Here is a 17203-nt window from a genome sequence, read left to right as displayed (position 1 = left end):
ATGCACATGCTCAGAGGAAAACGGCAAGATAACATTGTGAGATATATCTATATGACCAAGATCTTTATATATATATATATATATATTAGAAGTTTGGTGGCCTACAATTTTCAGGCTGCTGATTTGGTAGTGGAATTTCTGTTATTTTGATTGAGTCAGATAACTCGGCTCTGCTCACCAATTAAGAGCCGACTCTTAACTCCAAACCGACTCATTGCTTTTTTTTTTTTTTTTTTTGCTTGTTTTTACAAAAACGACCAGTGATTGTTCTTCTATACCTGACTAAAAATATATAATGAACTCTTACTCTACTTTATAATTAACAAAATTACATTATTTTGCATCGCGTTTAATCAGCAAGTTACTAAAAACGTGTAAAACCATTAAAATACAGTAAAGTAAATAAATACAGTATTGATGCCACTGTGCCTGCTGTGTTTGTGCTCCATTAAGAAGAGTTATCTCGTCTCCCCAAACATACCATCTACATGCGAGTCGGTTATCAGAGTTCACTCAAATGAGCCGGATCAAAGAATTGACTCAGTGGCCAGTATCACGCGCAGCCTAATAGCCTGACACTACATTACCCAGTGTGCTCGCAACAAGCTACGTCACGATTTTCCTACGTCCGCAATTCCTCATGTGTGTTTACGGAGCAGAGCAGGCAGGAGTGTAGAGCAGGACAGCGGACATGGCAGAAGCGGAGGGTCCGGATCCGGATCTGGACGGGGATCCAGTGATTCCCGCCGCTCGTGTGGCTCGCGCTCCCCGGGTGTCGTTCGGGGAGTCGGGGCAGCCCGCCGTCGGTATGGTTGGCCATCTGTTTGGTCAGCAGCCGTCTCTGAAGTTTGATAAGAACATCAAGCAGGCCTTCTACAACACGGGCGCCATGATCTTCGTGGCGATTTGCTGCGGCGCCGCGGTGCTGGTGTACTTCATCCTCGAGGCGTTCCTGCGGCCGCTGCTCTGGGCCGTGCTGTGCGGAACCTTCCTGCACCCGTTCAAGCACTCTCTGGCGCGCGTGGGACGCTCGTGGCTCAGCGGGCTCCGGGCCAGCGGCACGCCCATTGTGCTGGGGACACTGCTGGTGCCGGTCCGCTGTGTGAACCACTGTGTAGAGACTCTGGGCGCTCTGCTGCTCGAGCGACTCAAGGTGCTGCTGGTGATCGGGGCCGGTGCGCCGCTCCTCTATTTCCTCTATCTGTTCTGGAGCGTCATCGGTATGCAGGCTGTGCTCGAGCACCTGTTTGACGTCATATGCCACGTGCTCGACTACTTCAGCACCTTATGGGTGAGTGAGTGAGCGCGCGCGTGCGTGTGTGTGTAGAGAGTGACACGCCCCTCATGCCGGGGTTCTTACGATTTGTCCGATGTTTCCTACTCATTAATACGTCTCCAAAACACTGTGTTCTTTTGACACTGTGTTCTTTTGACACTGTGTTTCACCAATTATCCAATCAACCAATCAGAAGGCATGAGGTGAGTACATAGAATCATGCATATACAGGTCAAAAGCTTCAGGGAATGTTTAAACATCAGACTGGGGAAAGTATGTGATCTGAGTGAATTTGACTGTGTACTGGTTGTTGGGTCCAAATGTGCTGGAAAATGTACTTAGAAAAAAAAAAAAAAGACCAGATGATGGGTTTGGTCTGGTTTTGGTGAGCGTGTGCCTACTGTAGTCTTCTGATCTTAGCTGACACGAGTGGAACCTGATGTGGTCTTCTGCTCTTGTAGCCCATCCACCTCAAGGTTCAGTGTGTTGAACTCTGAGATGCTTTTCTGCTCACCACGGTTGTAAAGAGTGGCTCACCGAGTTACCATAGTCTTCCCGTCTGCTCTAACCATTCTCGTCTGCCATCATCAACAAGGCAGGACTGCAACTCTCTGCGTGTTTTTTTGTTTTACTCACCCTTCTGTGTAATCTCTATAGACTGGGATGTCAGTACTGGATCAGTATCAGCCCATTCTGACCAGTATCTCAGAGCCTTAACAACTGAACCAGCACCAGAAATCCTAAGTCTAATTTTAAATCCACCATAAGTCATAAACCTCTTCACATCTTCACAGGAACACATCTGAGAATTCTACATTAAAATATGTTTATATATTAGACTCTGGTGCTCTCGAGGTATATTTTAGCTCTGACCTTTCCTCTAGTATACAACGTTTTTAGTCCGCCAGTATGTACAAAATGTACATTTGCTACGTCTTCACGTACGTATGCGTATGAAATGCCTTATGGTGTCTGTGCTGTTCTGTCACAGACGAACATCTCTGATGCATTAACACCTTACTCACTATTCCTTACAGTATGTTGGAGAACTGGGAGTGATGTACAGCACACTAGTATAGAGATGTGTGTAAATAATTTTGTACATTACACTGTTTGCTTGGGACGGTACGGTACACGTTGCTTTTCAGAGATAAAAAGACATCAGCGTGAGGTTTCATTGTTGGCATTCACGTCCAGTCATTTCCATTATTTTGAATTTGTGTAGAACCAAGCCCAAGAGCACCACCACTGTGGTGTTGTACAAAAAATACACAGAATGGTATGTATGAAGTGAGGCTGGGACTGATTTCTTTCTAGCCCAGACTGTAGATGGTCGTGTCTGGTGATGACTCGGAGTGAAACGCTCGCTAGGTTTGATCTCCATTGGAGCTGATGTTGTGTTTTTCAGCCTGCCACATCTGTAACACATCATTAAGAAGGAGAATGTGAAATACAGGTGTGGGTGTAATGGATGCGAACAAGCTTGACTCGTCCTCGCCAGTGCAACTGTCTATGTATTTAAGCGTGTGTACTAATTCACCCTCAATGATCTGGATGACTAACAATCTTCACAGAACACTTTCACTTCTCTGTAGAGAAAGAATGTTGTATTTTGCAAATGTTGTGTATCGTATTCATACAAATTTGAGTTTTTCAGCCATTTTCAGGGCAAATTTGCTTGTACGTTCCATCTACACAACAGGCTGAACAAAAATAAGTTTAAATAGCATTAGCCCTAGGATAATACAGATTACTTTATCCAGAGAACAGAATGTACTTAATAAAACTCTTTGTTTTGATTGGTGTACAGATTTCTGACCGAAAATAGGACCCATTAGGACAGTGGACATTTTCCTGACTTTTTCATGGTCAGGAAAAGTTTGACATTTTAAAGGAAGGCATTTCCAGACCTGGAAAAATATGGAAATGAAAAGAATAAAATCTTCCATTATTTTCTGCACTGATGCACATTTATCGGATCGTATCTTATCCTATCTTTTCTGATCATGTTTCATTAGTTAATAGCCCGTATGGATGCGAAACTGTCTGTATTAGATTAGTATTGAATGGCAGGGAAACTTCCGGATATGATATCCTGAACGGAAAGCTTCTCACTCTCTGTCTCTTTTCCAGGTTGGAACGTTAGTGGTGGGTTATGTGCTGGCCGTGGTGTTTAAGTGGACACCGGGTATGGAGGGGTACCTGCGTGCCATGTCTGTGCCAATTTGGACGGTTCTTATATTCTACCTGGGTAAGTCCGGCATGGGTTGCCTTATGAGCAATGATGTAATGACAAAAATGTACAAATTAGATGACACAGTTTAGCATCAATCGACAAATCGAACAGTTTAGTCTGCTGTGTGCTCGAGAAAAAGCCAGTGAACATCCTGAAGTGTGAAAAGCTTGGGAAATTTAAACACACAGTCATAACAGACTATCACAGTCTACGCTTTCGTTTTCTGTTCTGTTTATGTGGAAGTTGCAGAAAAGCTTTCAGAACCACTCAATATCCCTGACTGTTTTCAGCATATTTAGTTCCCGATCATAGCGAGCTTTGCTGGATATTTCCTGTGCTGACTGACAAATTGGCCTTTCATAGAGAAAGAGCAGTGCTTGTGTCATAGTGGACTTTCGCCAGAATGCCATAGTGCTGACCTTTTGTCTCTGTAACAGGCCCTAATTCATCACTAGGGTTAGACTTCACACACAGCTGCTGTCTAACCACTTCTCCTACTGCTTTCTCTCTCTCTCTGACTTACACACACACACACACACACACACACACACACACACACACACACACACACACACACACACACACACACACACACATATAAAGATAAAAGTACCCCTAAACAAAACCCGAGGTCCTTTTATGATTTCATAAGTTTACGTCTATTTATTTTGCCATTATATTTGGCTGTACTCGGATACAGGACCGTTTGGGTAGCACTAGTTCTCTCAGGCGCCTGTGCGACTGTGATCTTTCTTGTTTTAGTGCAGTATAAATTTCTCCTAGCGCTCTACAGCCTAGCTACCGATAACAAACCCAGCAAACATAAATAAAAGTGCGATCTCTCTACCACGCACACAGACTTCACAAGTCCTAGACACACTGAATTGTTGCTCATGAGCAGTGTTTATTTATTTACAACGACTGTATGTATTTCCTTTAATCCATGCCTTTGGATAAATCCATTTTGGGTGACAGTTTATATAAACAGTAGATCTAAAAAAAAGAAAAAAAAAAGTACGATGTAAGCAATAAAAAGTGACGGGAGTGGCGGTATTATGCGGCATAACGACCCAAATTTTCTTCAATTTTTTTTTCAATAACAGCATGTCCTGAAGCGGTTTTTAAATTTTATTTATTTATTTATTTATTTTAACTAACGCCACACCATTTTGCTACACAATTTTATTTCTTAATCTGAACTTTCATTCGTTTATAGTTAACGTCGTGGAACGTCCATGAAGCAAGTTAGTTCATGCTATCACTTATGTCATAGCAGCTATAACCAGTCCTTCCATCACCATCCTCTCCGCAAAGCCTTCTGTCCTTTCATATATCGGAAAACCTATTTACTGTTGAAGCACTGAAACTGGAGTTTCCTTCCATAAACTCTAAATAAACATTGCCTCATGGAAATCTGCACTCGATCAGCGACTTAAATCACGGTTGTTAATACGCTTATGTGGTGCATCTGCCAGACAAGTCCCTGTGTCAGTTGTTACTATAGAAACGATAAGAATGCATTCATATAAACCCACTGTCACAGAAAATTGACCAACACCTCCTGACCAAATCCGAATTGAATATTCAACAGTGCAAGTTCATTTACCGCAGTTGTGTGTTTGTGTTCTCATCTTCCACCTTGTTTTTTTTTTTTTTGCTGCAGTGTCTCTGGCAGGAGCCTGGCGAGTGCCCATGTTTGTTTTGGCGGTCATTCTGCTAATAGTGGGCTCTCAGGAGAAAGCACCTGTACCAGGAAAAGGTGAGGAGAGAAGAAATGACTGTAAACTGAGTTGTCATGAATATACTGTAAAAAAAAAAAAAAATCTTCAAGATCATGGTGTAATAGACAAACCTGGAGCTGTGCACAGGACTAGTGCAGAGAGTGTGAGACAGGAGTGATGTAAGAACTAGTGCAAGAATGAATGTACATCTCCTTTTTGGTGACTTCTTCATTTCTAGGGGAACTGCCAGGACAGGTCCTTTCCTTTGCTGCTAACACTATCTACATGGCCATTACCTGCAGTAACCACCGGCCTGTGGCTGAGAATGATGAAGAGAGCGATGCCAAAGCACCATCTAAAGGTAAAAGAAAAACATACATACATACATACATACATACACAGACGACACACTCATGCTACACGAGTTGTTATATACGAACAACACCCTTCAAGAAAACGAATGAATCTATACTGGCGCAGTGGTGGCTTGTGGTTAAGGTTCTGGGTTACTGATCGTGCAGCTGTTCCAAAGAATCTGACTGTTGTGTTGGTTGTGTTGTGGTGTTAAGTTTGATGGTGTGTTTTTTATGCATACACACAGACCACTCTAAAACGAGTGAGGTGTTCACCACGCCACTGCGTCCCCGCCCGGATTTCCATAGTCTTGCGCACAAGGAGAAAGCCAGTGATATCTATTTTGTGCTGCTGGTGTGGGCCATTGTGCTGGTGCAGGTCTGGCTCAACCTCTGGATCCTGCAGCTGTTGCCCATCCCCTTTGCTGGTAATCTGTGTGTCTTTGTGTGTATACTAGCTGGACAAAATGTATTCTCTTTTGTATGTATATTTGAATACTCATTTTGATTTGAAGAAGAATTAGTGTGTATTGGTGTGTATATATGTGTGTGTGTGTGTGTGTGTTTTGCTCTGACAGTGTGGGTAATTAAGAGGTTGGTGGTGCATTTCGGGGTGAAGAATTTCGCCGAGCGGACATTAGCAGCGTGGTGGGTGGTGCTGGAGAGGTTTATCAGAGACAGACAGGATGCTCTGCTGCCTGGACCAATCAAAGGACTCGCACAGTTTCTACTGCGGGTTGATACCAAGGTAACACCTCTAGTGGATCCACTTACGGCGTACCGTCTTTACAGTTCCCTGAAGAATCCTCATACGAAAAACTCAACCTGTACACAATGCACAGATGTTCTGAAGATGATTATAGCAGCTATAAACTCACCAGTAGGAGAGAATCGGCCACTGAGGAAATGATTTATTAAATTAGCTCTTGGTATACTATTTGAACAAGCACGTTAAAAATGCAGTCTGTACGGTCAAAGCTGCTGTTATAGAAAATTAATCAGCACCTTCTGACCAATCAGAATCAAGAATTCAGCATTGATGTTATGTAAGGTGGTTAAAAGATTCATACAGGTAATGAATTGCTCAGGTTTTCTTATCACTACGGTTTAGATCAGCTATTTAGTTCTGTAGTTACTTGTGTAAAGGTTGTATGAACAAAACACCTTAGATTTTATCTGTAGGACTTCATGTACTGGTGATGGAGTTATACAACATCCTAGTTTTAGGTATTTAGACAGTCTCACAGTGTGAGCTTTCCTGTTTGAGAAGATAAACCAATGTTTCTAGGCCAGTGTTTTTCCTTCTGTTGATGCTTTGGGTTTTGAGAAGAGACAACTCATTGTCCATTAACGTACATCAACAAGTCTTTATTGTCTAATTGCTAAGTGCTGTTAGGTTTATTTAACGTACTGGAAATGCTCAGCCAATCAGAATTGAACTAGCTATATGGATTGTGTAGTCATTGCCATTCAGTTATATTATCCTGAAAGTTCTTTGCTCTTACTCATCTCATTAAAACATGACCTGCAGGTGAAAAGTCTTCTTTTTTTTTTTTTTTTTCTACGAATGTAGGACAACAATTTTTATTTTTTAAAGGATGGTATTTTTAATTAGGTAAACAAAAGCTGTTTCTACTCAGAGTAGAGTATTTCCTACCTCCAATCCTATCCTGTTCTACTGTTGCCTGAAACAACAACAACATGTTGATGTTTGCTGCTTTCCTGCACTCTTATTGGTTGTTTCTAATAACACTTTGTCTCTCTGTCTCCTTTCTCAAAGCTCTGGCATTGGCTTAACAAGCAGGTAAATGGTTTGCGCTAGCAAGAGTGGGAGAGAGACAAGGAAAAAAGAATAATAACAGAAAGGAAGAGCGAAAGCGTGACAGTGTGCACACTTAGAAGCTTGGACTGATGTTTTTCCCCTCATCCACTGTCATCCCTCCATCTTTCTGTTCTCAGCTGAGCTTGCAGACTTGCGGATCTTGCTTTTGTTTGTGTGCGAGTGTGTATACTGCTTTTGCTGTGTGGAAGAGACCGAAAGCTTTTCCTGTCAGGTTAAGATATACAAATATTTGGCATTAAGAACGTCCCAGTAAAGGAACAGCCTGTGAGGCTTCGGTCTTTTCCACTGCTGTAGACATGTGTGGGCTTGGTTGGCTTCAGTGTGTGTGAGATGCATGGAGAGAAACCCTGATTAGACATGTGCCGATAACAGGTCATTCACTGAGTTACTGCAGTATTCAAAATGCATTATTATGAAATATAGAAACTACCACCACCATGTTTAATAAATAAATAAATAAATAAAAGCAGAAAGTATGAAAAAGAAAATAAACACTACTCCTTCACTGACTTTTACAAAGCAAATGTTTTCATTTGGTATGTAGCTCTTTTAAACTTGCGCATCAGAATAGATTGACGCCCCCCAATGCTGTAACTACAGCGCAAACTATTTGTTCCGAATCTCACCATGTGCTACACTATATATGCAGAAACCAAGGAAAATAAAATCCAGTGCAAAGCCGGTCATATTACTCAGAGTTACTCTGTGGTTAAACGTATTGAGAGTAAAATAAAGACGATAGACAATTAAGACCGTGCATGAATAATTAGAGCACCATAGTATATAGCTGAAACGTTTTGCTGAGGACGCAAATAGGGTGTGCGTCATAATATACAGTGTACAGTGCAGCCGGAAAGTATTCACAGCGCTTCACTTTTTCCACATGTTGTTATGTTACAGCCTTATACCAAAATGGAGTAAATTCATTATTTTCCTCAAAATTCTACAAACAATACCCCATAATGACAACGTGAAAGAAGTTTGTTTGAAATCTTTACAAATTTATTAAAAATAAAAAAAAAAGCGCATGTATATAAGTATTCACAGCCTTTGCTATGACACTCAAAATTGAGCTCAGGTGCATCCTGTTTCCACTGATGATCCTTGAGATGTTTCTACAACTTGATTGGAGTCCATCTGTGGTAAATTGAGTTGATTGGACATGATTTGGAAAGGCACACACCTGTCTATATAAGGTCCCACAGTTGACAATGCATGTCAGAGCACAAACCAAGTCATGAAGTCCAAGGAATTGTCTGTAGACCTCCGAGACAGGATTGTATCGAGGCACAGATCTGGGGAAGGGTACAGAAACGTTTCTGCAGCATTGAAGATATCAATGAGCACAGTGGCCTCCATCATCCGTAAATGGAAGAAGTCTGGAACCAGCAGGATGCTTCCTAGAGCTGGCCGCCCGGCCAAACTGAGCGATCGGGGGAGAAGGGCCTTAGTCAGGGAGGTGACCAAAAACCCGATGGTCACTCTGACAGAGCTCCAGCGTGTCTCTGTGGAGAGAGGAGAACCTTCCAGAGGAAGAACCATCTCTGCGGCACTCCACCAATCAGGCCTGTATGGTAGAGTGGCCAGACGAAAGCCACTCCTCAGTGAAAGGCACATTACAGCCCACCTGGAATTTGCAAAAAGGCACCTGAAGGACTCTCAGACCATGATGTAACAAAGATTGAACTCTTTGGCCTGAATGGCAAGCGTCATGTCTGGAGGAAACCAGGCACCAGTCATCACCTGGCCAATACCATCCCTACAGTGAAGCATGGTGGTGGCAGCATCGTGCTGTGGGGATGTTTTTCAGTGGCAGGAACTGGGAGACTAGTCAGGATCGAGGGGAAGATGACTGCAGCAGTGTACAAAGACATCCTTGATGAAAACCTGCTCCAGAGCGCTCTGGACCTCAGACTGGGGCGAAGGTTCATCTTCCAAAAGGACACCGTCCCTAAGCACACAGCCAAGATAATAAAGGAGTGGCTACAGGACAACTCTGTGAATGTCCTTGACTGACCCAGTCAGAGCCCAGACTCGAACCCGATTGAACATCTCTGGAGAGATCTGAAAATGGCTGTGCACCGACGCTCCCCATCCAACCCGATGGAGCTTGAGAGGTCCTGCAAAGAAGAATGGGAGAAACGGCCCAAAAATAGGTGTGCCAAGCTTGTAGCATCATGCTCAAAAAGACTTGATGCTGTAATTGGTGCCAAAGCTGCTTCAACAAAGTATTGAGCAAAGGCTGTGAATACTTATGTACATGTGCTTTTTTTGTTTTTTATTTTTAATAAATCTGCAAAGATTTCAAACAAACTTCTTTCACATTGTCATTATGGGGTATTGTTTGTAGAATTTTGAGGAAAATAATTTTAATCCATTTTGGAATAAGGCTGTAACATGACAAATGTGGAAAAAGTGAAGCGCTGTGAATACTTTCCGGCTGCATTGTACGTCTTACGAATGAGATGTTAATCTGAGGTCCTGACTCTGTGACCATTAAAAATCCCAGGACACTTATTGTAAAGAGTATTCCCCCACTACCCTTATCTGTCATGGCCCCCTAATAATCTCCATCCCTGAACTGGCTACATCATTCTCCTCTCCTATCCACCAATAGCTGGTATCTGGCACACTATGGCTGCCATCACATCATCCAGGTGAATGCTACACACTGGTGGTGGTTGAGGAGATTCCCCCCATACTATATAAAGAGCTTTGAGTGTCTAGAAAAGTGCTATATAAATGAAAGTTATTATTATTATTATATAATTGTTTTCCCCTTAATCTGGATTAATGCATTTAACTAAACTAGCGAACTCATTGGCTGTGTGTTATTCCATTGTGTTAGCTACCACGTTTTCCAGCACAGTGGAGCTTTCAGTTACCTAGTGGTGGGCTAGCTAATACATTTATCATTTGCCCACACCTGAGTTACAGTTTCATCTTAAATTCCTTTTTGCCCAACAAGATCAGTTCAGCAAAATGCTGTTTGCTAATTATAGTAAGGAATCATAAAAGGATAGACAAGCATTGTAATGGAAATTTCCTCTCGGCACATGCCTGAATCAGACAGACAGGAGTGGGGTGTATTTAGGTTTGGAGTGGGGCCTGTGTGGGGGAGGAATTTTCCTTGAGAGTTGGCCCTTGCTATTTTGGGACGCAACAATTGGAGAAAGTGAAGCTTTTTTTTTTTTTTGGCCCACGTAGTAAATCCAACTGTAACTGAAAAGCATAACATTAATGCAACTATAATATTAGTAAATTCACAACCTATTATTATTATTATTATTATTATTATTATTGTTACTACTATTATTACCATTTAAACGCCATACTAGTTTTAGAGTCAGAGTCCGAGTTGCGTCAAACACACTAATGGGGGTCTTTTTCTTCAAATCTGTTCTGTAAAATGAAAGAAATGCCTTCTAATTTCTTCTAAAGGGTACAAATACAATTTAGTTAGAAATAACACATTTTCCATCACACATTTTCTCCCTTTATAAAAAAAAAAATACAAAAAAGAAATATAATAACCTCTGCTTTGAGAGAACATCAGCAGGTGAGTGCCCTGCCTGAGAATGAATTAATTCTGAACTCAGCCTCTCATCAACACACTGAGAGAACGTGACATTCTCCAAAGTGCAGAGTCAGATATAGAACACTATCACCCTGCTGAAAGGAACAGATGGTGCTGAAGTTCATTGTAAGGTCTCAGCATGTGGCTTTGGCTCATTGTCATCAAATACCAGCTTTTTACTCACATTTCAGTCTACAAGTTCTTGCCTAATGTTCATTACCTGAAACACACAACGCATCACTAACCTCTACTGAACCAGCGTTAGGCTGTGATGAGAGCTAATTAGCCACATGACTAAACCAGACACGGGAACAGGATTAGACTGCCTTAGACAGGACCTTTTAGCTACGGGGTGCGCAGAGAAACCTGGTCTGCTGTAAAAGTAACACTTATCTATATTCATCAACCACTTCCTGTTTAGCAGAGCTCGCTGTTAGCACAATCACGCCTCCTGGGTCTGAAACACAGTCATGCGCGAATGTACATTCTTAGAAAAAAGGGTTCCACATGGGTTCTTTGGATGTTTAAAGGGTTAAAGATTCCTAAAAAGGTTCTACTTGAGTGGCTTTGACCGTGGCATGGTTGTTGGTGCCTGACAGGCTGGTTTGAGTAGTTCAGAAACTGCCGATCTCTGTGGACTTTCACACACTACAGTCAGTAGAGTTTATACAGAATGGTGCGAAAAACAATCGCACATCCAGCGAGTGGTTGTTCTGCGGGCGGAAGCGCCTTACTGATGCGAGAGAGGTCAGAGGAGATTGGCCAGACTGGTTTGAGCTGACAGGATGGCTATGGTAACTCACATAACCACTCTTTACAACCGTGCGGAGCAGAAAAGCATCTCAGAATGCACATGTCGAATCTTGAGGCAGATGGGCTAGCAGTTTCTTTATTTTTTTAAATTCATGCATATGGAGGAAGAAAATGTTTTCCAAAAGCTTAGATAGAACGCTGAAGGGTTGTGTGAACCAGGTAGAACCCGTTACAAAGGAACTATTAACCCTTAAGAAACCCTTTTTTTCCTAAGAGTGTGCCAAATTTGTCGCAAGCATGTAAACAGCAAAACATTAGCAACACCTCCCCTTTTTGATTATTGTCGAGGGATCAGGACCCTAGATGGCTACTGCTTTCGCTAGCTGGTTTCTCGGGGTTGACTTGTAGGACAGTGGAAGCAGGTTTCTCTTTGTGCTCACACAGACTTGCTGTTTCAGCATCTACACCTTCTGGAAGCTCATCTTTATGCTTGTACCTCTCTTTCTGGGTCCCCTCCCCTCCCTTTCAGATGATCATATGGTTGGAGAAATCTCTGGATAAACTCATCAGCATCTTCATCATCTTTCTCCTGGTCACAGGGACACTCCTCATGGCCCTCTTGCTCACTGCTATGGTATACAGTATGCAAAATACACACATACAAAATAAAACACTAAAATAGTCGTGCAGTACAGTCGTAATAGTGGATAGAAACATGTAACAGATTCAGAATTTATTTTGCTGCCTTAAACTTGTCAAAATGTGTTTCTGTGCCTGATACAGTTGGTGTGAAATTTTTTTTAGGTGCATCATGAGAGCGCTCATATCATAGAGGTCACCAGCAACCTGATCAACGAGACTCTTGCCAACCACCCTGAGTGGGCCAAGTAAGACACATGACAACACACACACACACACACACATACACACATCACAAACACACACACACTGACATAATGCAGTGCCTTTATAAACTTTTCCGTGTGTGTGTGTGTGTGTGTGTGTGTGTCGCAGCTGGCTTCCAGAGGCTCGTGTTGTCCAGAAAGCTCTTAACTCGGCAGCTACGAATGTGTACCAGCATGGGAGAGAGTGGATCACGCAAAAGGTAAGGTACAGGTCAGGGGGGTTTAGCCAGTTTTAGCTTGTCTTGTTTTGCACGTACAATGATTTGATCATCATCATTATAATCCAACAAAAGCCAGCTAACGTGATCCAACCTGAACAGCCTGCGCATGGATGTGCACTTGAAGGAAAGTGCAGTAAGAGTGTCTTTCTGTTTCTGTAGCTCCAGAAGATGCTTGGTGACAAAGTGAACAACACGGCAGTGATCGAGAAGCAGGTGCTGGAGCTGTGGGACCGACTTTACCACTCATGGTTTGTCAAGGTAATCAGCACAGAGATGGATGGAGACGGACACAGATGTAGACGCAGACGATGGACACGTACAGATACATACAGAGATAGATGAGGATGGAGACAGGCAGACACACAGGGGTAAACGGACCGTTATTCAGAGACAGGAATACAGAGACAGATGGAGACAGACAGGCAGATCCAGATAGAGACAGGCAGATGCAGATAGACAGTGACAGACATACAGAGATGAGCAGACAGACGGAGACGCAGAGAGACAGACAGGGACAAACAGACACAGATGAAAAATGACTGACACAGACATTCGGAGACAGGCAGACATAGACTGATGGAGACAGACAGACAAAGACAGACAGATACAGACAGACACAGACAGAGGGAGACAGAGAGATACAGACAGATGGAGACAGACAGGCAGACAGATGGAGACAGGCAGACAGAGACAGATGGAGACAGGCAGGCAGACAGAGACAGGGAGACAAATGGAAGTAGACCGAGACAGAGACAGACAGACAGGGGCAGACAGACAGGTAGACAGAGACAGATGGAGACAGGCAGACAGAGACAGATGGAGACAGGCAGAAGGAGGCAGACAGACAGAGACAGATGGACACAGACAGACAGACAAAGATGCAGAGAGACAGAAACACAGACCGACACAGATTCCCTTGTTCCAGTGTGGACCAGCACCATGTGACCCATGCTGAATTTGGTTTTTTGCTGAATTTCCCATGCTTCTTACACGGGTCCCATAGAGGGGAATAACGAAGGGGCTAGAAAACAAAACACAGTTATCACAGAATCATTACCAGGTGTCATTTGAGGCATAAAAATACATCTAGGGCTGCGTCCCAAATCACATTACTGTACTATTAGTATGTCTGAATTGTATGCTACAGTTTAGTTATTTATATAAAGGCCAACAGTTTTTAGCCACGCTTTCTCACTCAGTACAGGTGAGCTTCACATAAAACTAAATGCTGAGTCAACTTCTGTATTGTTGCTACGCTTCAGTGTTCACTGTTAACAGTAGTGTCATGTGGGAAATGGGTGGTGGAACACTGATACTCTGATATTACTGATACTCCACCAAGGTGTGGACTGTTGTGGATTGAAATGAGAAACTGTGCTGTAGTGCAGTGTGGAGTGGGAAAAGTGCTGTCTGTCTGCCTGGAACTACAAGGCTAGATGAGATGATTATACACTGCGCTTCCCTGCTTTTCAATGCTTCTCTCTTTCTTTTCCCATAGAACGTAACGTACAGCGGACGCCACCGTGGCCAAAAGCAAAGTATGCAGAGGCAGAACAGCTGGCTGGGAGACATACTGGACTGGCAGGATATTGTCTCCTTCCTGCAGGACAACATTGAAACACTGCTATCGGTGAGCGTGTGTGTGGGTGTTTGTTCGTATGCGTGTATTGTACAATATGCTGTGATTTTAACACACGTTAATGTTATCATGGGTGCTTTACAATCAGTCTGTGGCCGGGAGTCCAAGAGAGCAGAATTGTCTGGGCTCTCCGGGTGGACGGGACGGGATGGCGATCACAACAACTCTAGCCAATCATGGGTGTCTGAGCTCATGTATGCGGAAGAGGGTAGATAGCCCTTTCCTCCGTGTGTATTTCGCTGCTCTTTGACACCCTCCCAGATTGGTATAATATATAATGGTATAATAGGGAGAACTGGATGGTGGGTGAGAATTGGCCAAGATTAAATTAGGGAGAAATCCTAAATATAATCTGCGTCCATCCATCCATCTTCTATACCGCTTATCCTACAGGGTCATGGGGAACCTGGAGCCTATCTGAACCTGGAGTATCCAGAAGAAACCCCCACAGCACAGGGAGAACATGCAAACTCCACACACACAGGGCAGCGACGGGAATCGAACCCCCAACCCTGGAGGTGTGAGGACAACGTGCTAATCCTAACCCTAACCTTAACCCGAACCACCAAGCCATCGTGTGCTCCTGATGGAACATAATGTGTATAATACTGATCGAGTTTTTGAAAGGAAGGAAGTGCTGATCTGTTTTCTTAGCATGCTGATTCTAAGATAGTAAATGTGGTTGTTGTTTGTTTTTTTTTAGCTGAGGGAAGATTGCACACTTTCACATCTTTATATCTGCCTGAACACTAGAAATGGAAAAAATACACACTTCTGTAGCTGTTTCTCATTCTGCTTATCTGTAGAAAAGAGTACAAATGAATCATTCTGCTTATGTGATCAACTTGAACAACCCTGCTTAGTAAGTCACTTTAATTGTGTCTTATAGCACTTTGTCCTCTCTCCACCATTTTTGTTGTTGCTATAGAGATTGTAACCACTGGTATCACTTGGACATGCTGTTCTTGAACTCAAGACTGCTTCGGTTTGCATTTGGCAACTAGATATGTGGAGTAACAAGTGTCTTAAATGAGTATAAAATAACATGTTTGGTGTTAAATAGCATTGAATTGAACTTGCTGATACCTGTATATACATGATACCTGAAAAAAAAGAGTAAAGGTCCAGTTATAAAATTCCACAGGTCTGGAAGAGCAAGTTCTGTGATTGAATGGTGACAGCAGATACATTTGAATGCTGTAGCATTACTGATTAGTTTATGGCTGTAAATAAGACAGTTCGAAGTGATGGTTTTGTTTCATAGTGGCTGGAGTCATGGACTCAACAGAGGATCTGCCGCAGAAGCCGAGCTGGCTCATGTTCAGACAATTAGAATCAATGAACGCTGTTTTTACAGCATCTATCTACCTGCCCGCCCGCCCACTTATTTATTTTTAAAGAACTAGGTTTGGTTTGTTGAAATATTTTCCTGTCCACCACTTAACGATCTGTTATAGTGTGCTTGTGTCGTCGTCGTCGTCATCGTCGTCACATTTATTTATTTATTTATTTATTTATTTATTTATATTCTTTATAGTTTAATGAAATCCAGTTTATTTGAATCTTTATTTATACTTCTCTATAATAAATGGTCAATCAGTTGTTCTGATTTGGAAAACTGAACACAAATTTGTGCCGGTATGAATGTGTGCACTTTTATCTTCCATTTTGTAATTAACTTGCTGTGTGTGCGTGCGTGTGTGTGTGTGTGCGTGTGTGTGTGTGTATATGTGTGCGTAGATTGTGGAGTCTCTATGGGTTGTGATGAGTCGGAATGTCGGTTTGCTGATCTCCACAACAACTACGCTGCTCACTGTACTGTTCCACAGCGGCACAGCACTGCTCAACTTCGTTCTGTCACTGGTAAACACACACACACACACACACACACACACACACACACACACACACACACACACACCTACCTACCTATTATGCCTATTATTTGTACATTCATACTGTGAGGAGAAAGAAACATGTCAATGACATTCAGTATTGCACACAGAATGATTCTCTGATTATTATGTGTGTGTGTGTGTGTGTGTGTGTGTGTGTGTGTGTGTGTGTGTGTGTGTGTGTGTGTGTGTGTGTGTGTGTATGTGTGTGTGTGTGGTGTGTAGGTGATTTTCCTGACAACACTGTTCTACTTACTGAGCTCCAGTGGTGAGTACTACAAGCCTGTTAAATGGGTGATCAGTCTCACACCCCTGTCCCAGCCTGGACCTTCATCCAACATCATCGGCCAGTCTGTGGAGGAGGCCATCAGGTAGACACGCACGCACACACGCACGCACACGCACGCACGCACTCAGACGGATACACACAGACGGATACACACAAGAGCAACAGAACAAGTTTCCCACTTGACAGTGTGGTACAGCACAGTACCGTTACAAATCCATGAGCACACACTGTCATTATTTTCAACTGCCTGTAGCATGACTAAGTACCCATGCTTTTTGCCACGGTACCAAGAGTACTGAACACTGTTATGTGGGTGGAGCTAGAAATGGGTCATTGATTGGTCAAGCTCAATTGACACAAACCTTCACTCAATTCAAACGGACATTTATTTAAAACAAAAAAAAAACCTTCTGTAATGGCTCTTAAGTTGGACAGCAATCGTCAATACAAGTGCAAATCTCCAAACGTCGTTTTTTTTTTTTTTTCTTTCTGGAG

General features: G+C 42.7%; 1 protein-coding gene across 3 annotated transcripts in view; it reads left to right on the top strand.

The window, feature by feature from the left end:
• Positions 1–596: 596 nt before the first annotated feature.
• Positions 597–17203, top strand: part of tmem245 (transmembrane protein 245) — a 26616-nt gene continuing 10009 nt past the window's right edge. The window contains exons 1-14 of one of the 3 annotated variants that reach the window (XM_017453275.2): positions 597–1291; positions 3410–3527; positions 5176–5271; positions 5472–5594; positions 5835–6014; positions 6165–6334; positions 7367–7390; positions 12289–12393; positions 12564–12646; positions 12774–12864; positions 13045–13143; positions 14384–14515; positions 16265–16387; positions 16645–16790. In XM_017453275.2, the coding sequence (XP_017308764.1) occupies positions 692–1291; positions 3410–3527; positions 5176–5271; positions 5472–5594; positions 5835–6014; positions 6165–6334; positions 7367–7390; positions 12289–12393; positions 12564–12646; positions 12774–12864; positions 13045–13143; positions 14384–14515; positions 16265–16387; positions 16645–16790 (2090 nt within the window). In that variant the 5' untranslated portion in view covers positions 597–691. The remainder of the gene's footprint in view (positions 1292–3409; positions 3528–5175; positions 5272–5471; positions 5595–5834; positions 6015–6164; positions 6335–7366; positions 7391–12288; positions 12394–12563; positions 12647–12773; positions 12865–13044; positions 13144–14383; positions 14516–16264; positions 16388–16644; positions 16791–17203) is intronic. The other 2 variants (XM_017453274.2, XM_017453276.2) reach the window with 2 other exon arrangements.

The sequence above is a fragment of the Ictalurus punctatus genome, chromosome 23 (genome assembly GCF_001660625.3).
Source record: "Ictalurus punctatus breed USDA103 chromosome 23, Coco_2.0, whole genome shotgun sequence".
In the NCBI taxonomy this organism is placed as follows: Eukaryota; Metazoa; Chordata; class Actinopteri; order Siluriformes; family Ictaluridae; genus Ictalurus; species Ictalurus punctatus.
Note: the sequence above shows the minus strand (reverse complement) of the source record. Positions and strands in the feature narration are given on the sequence as shown.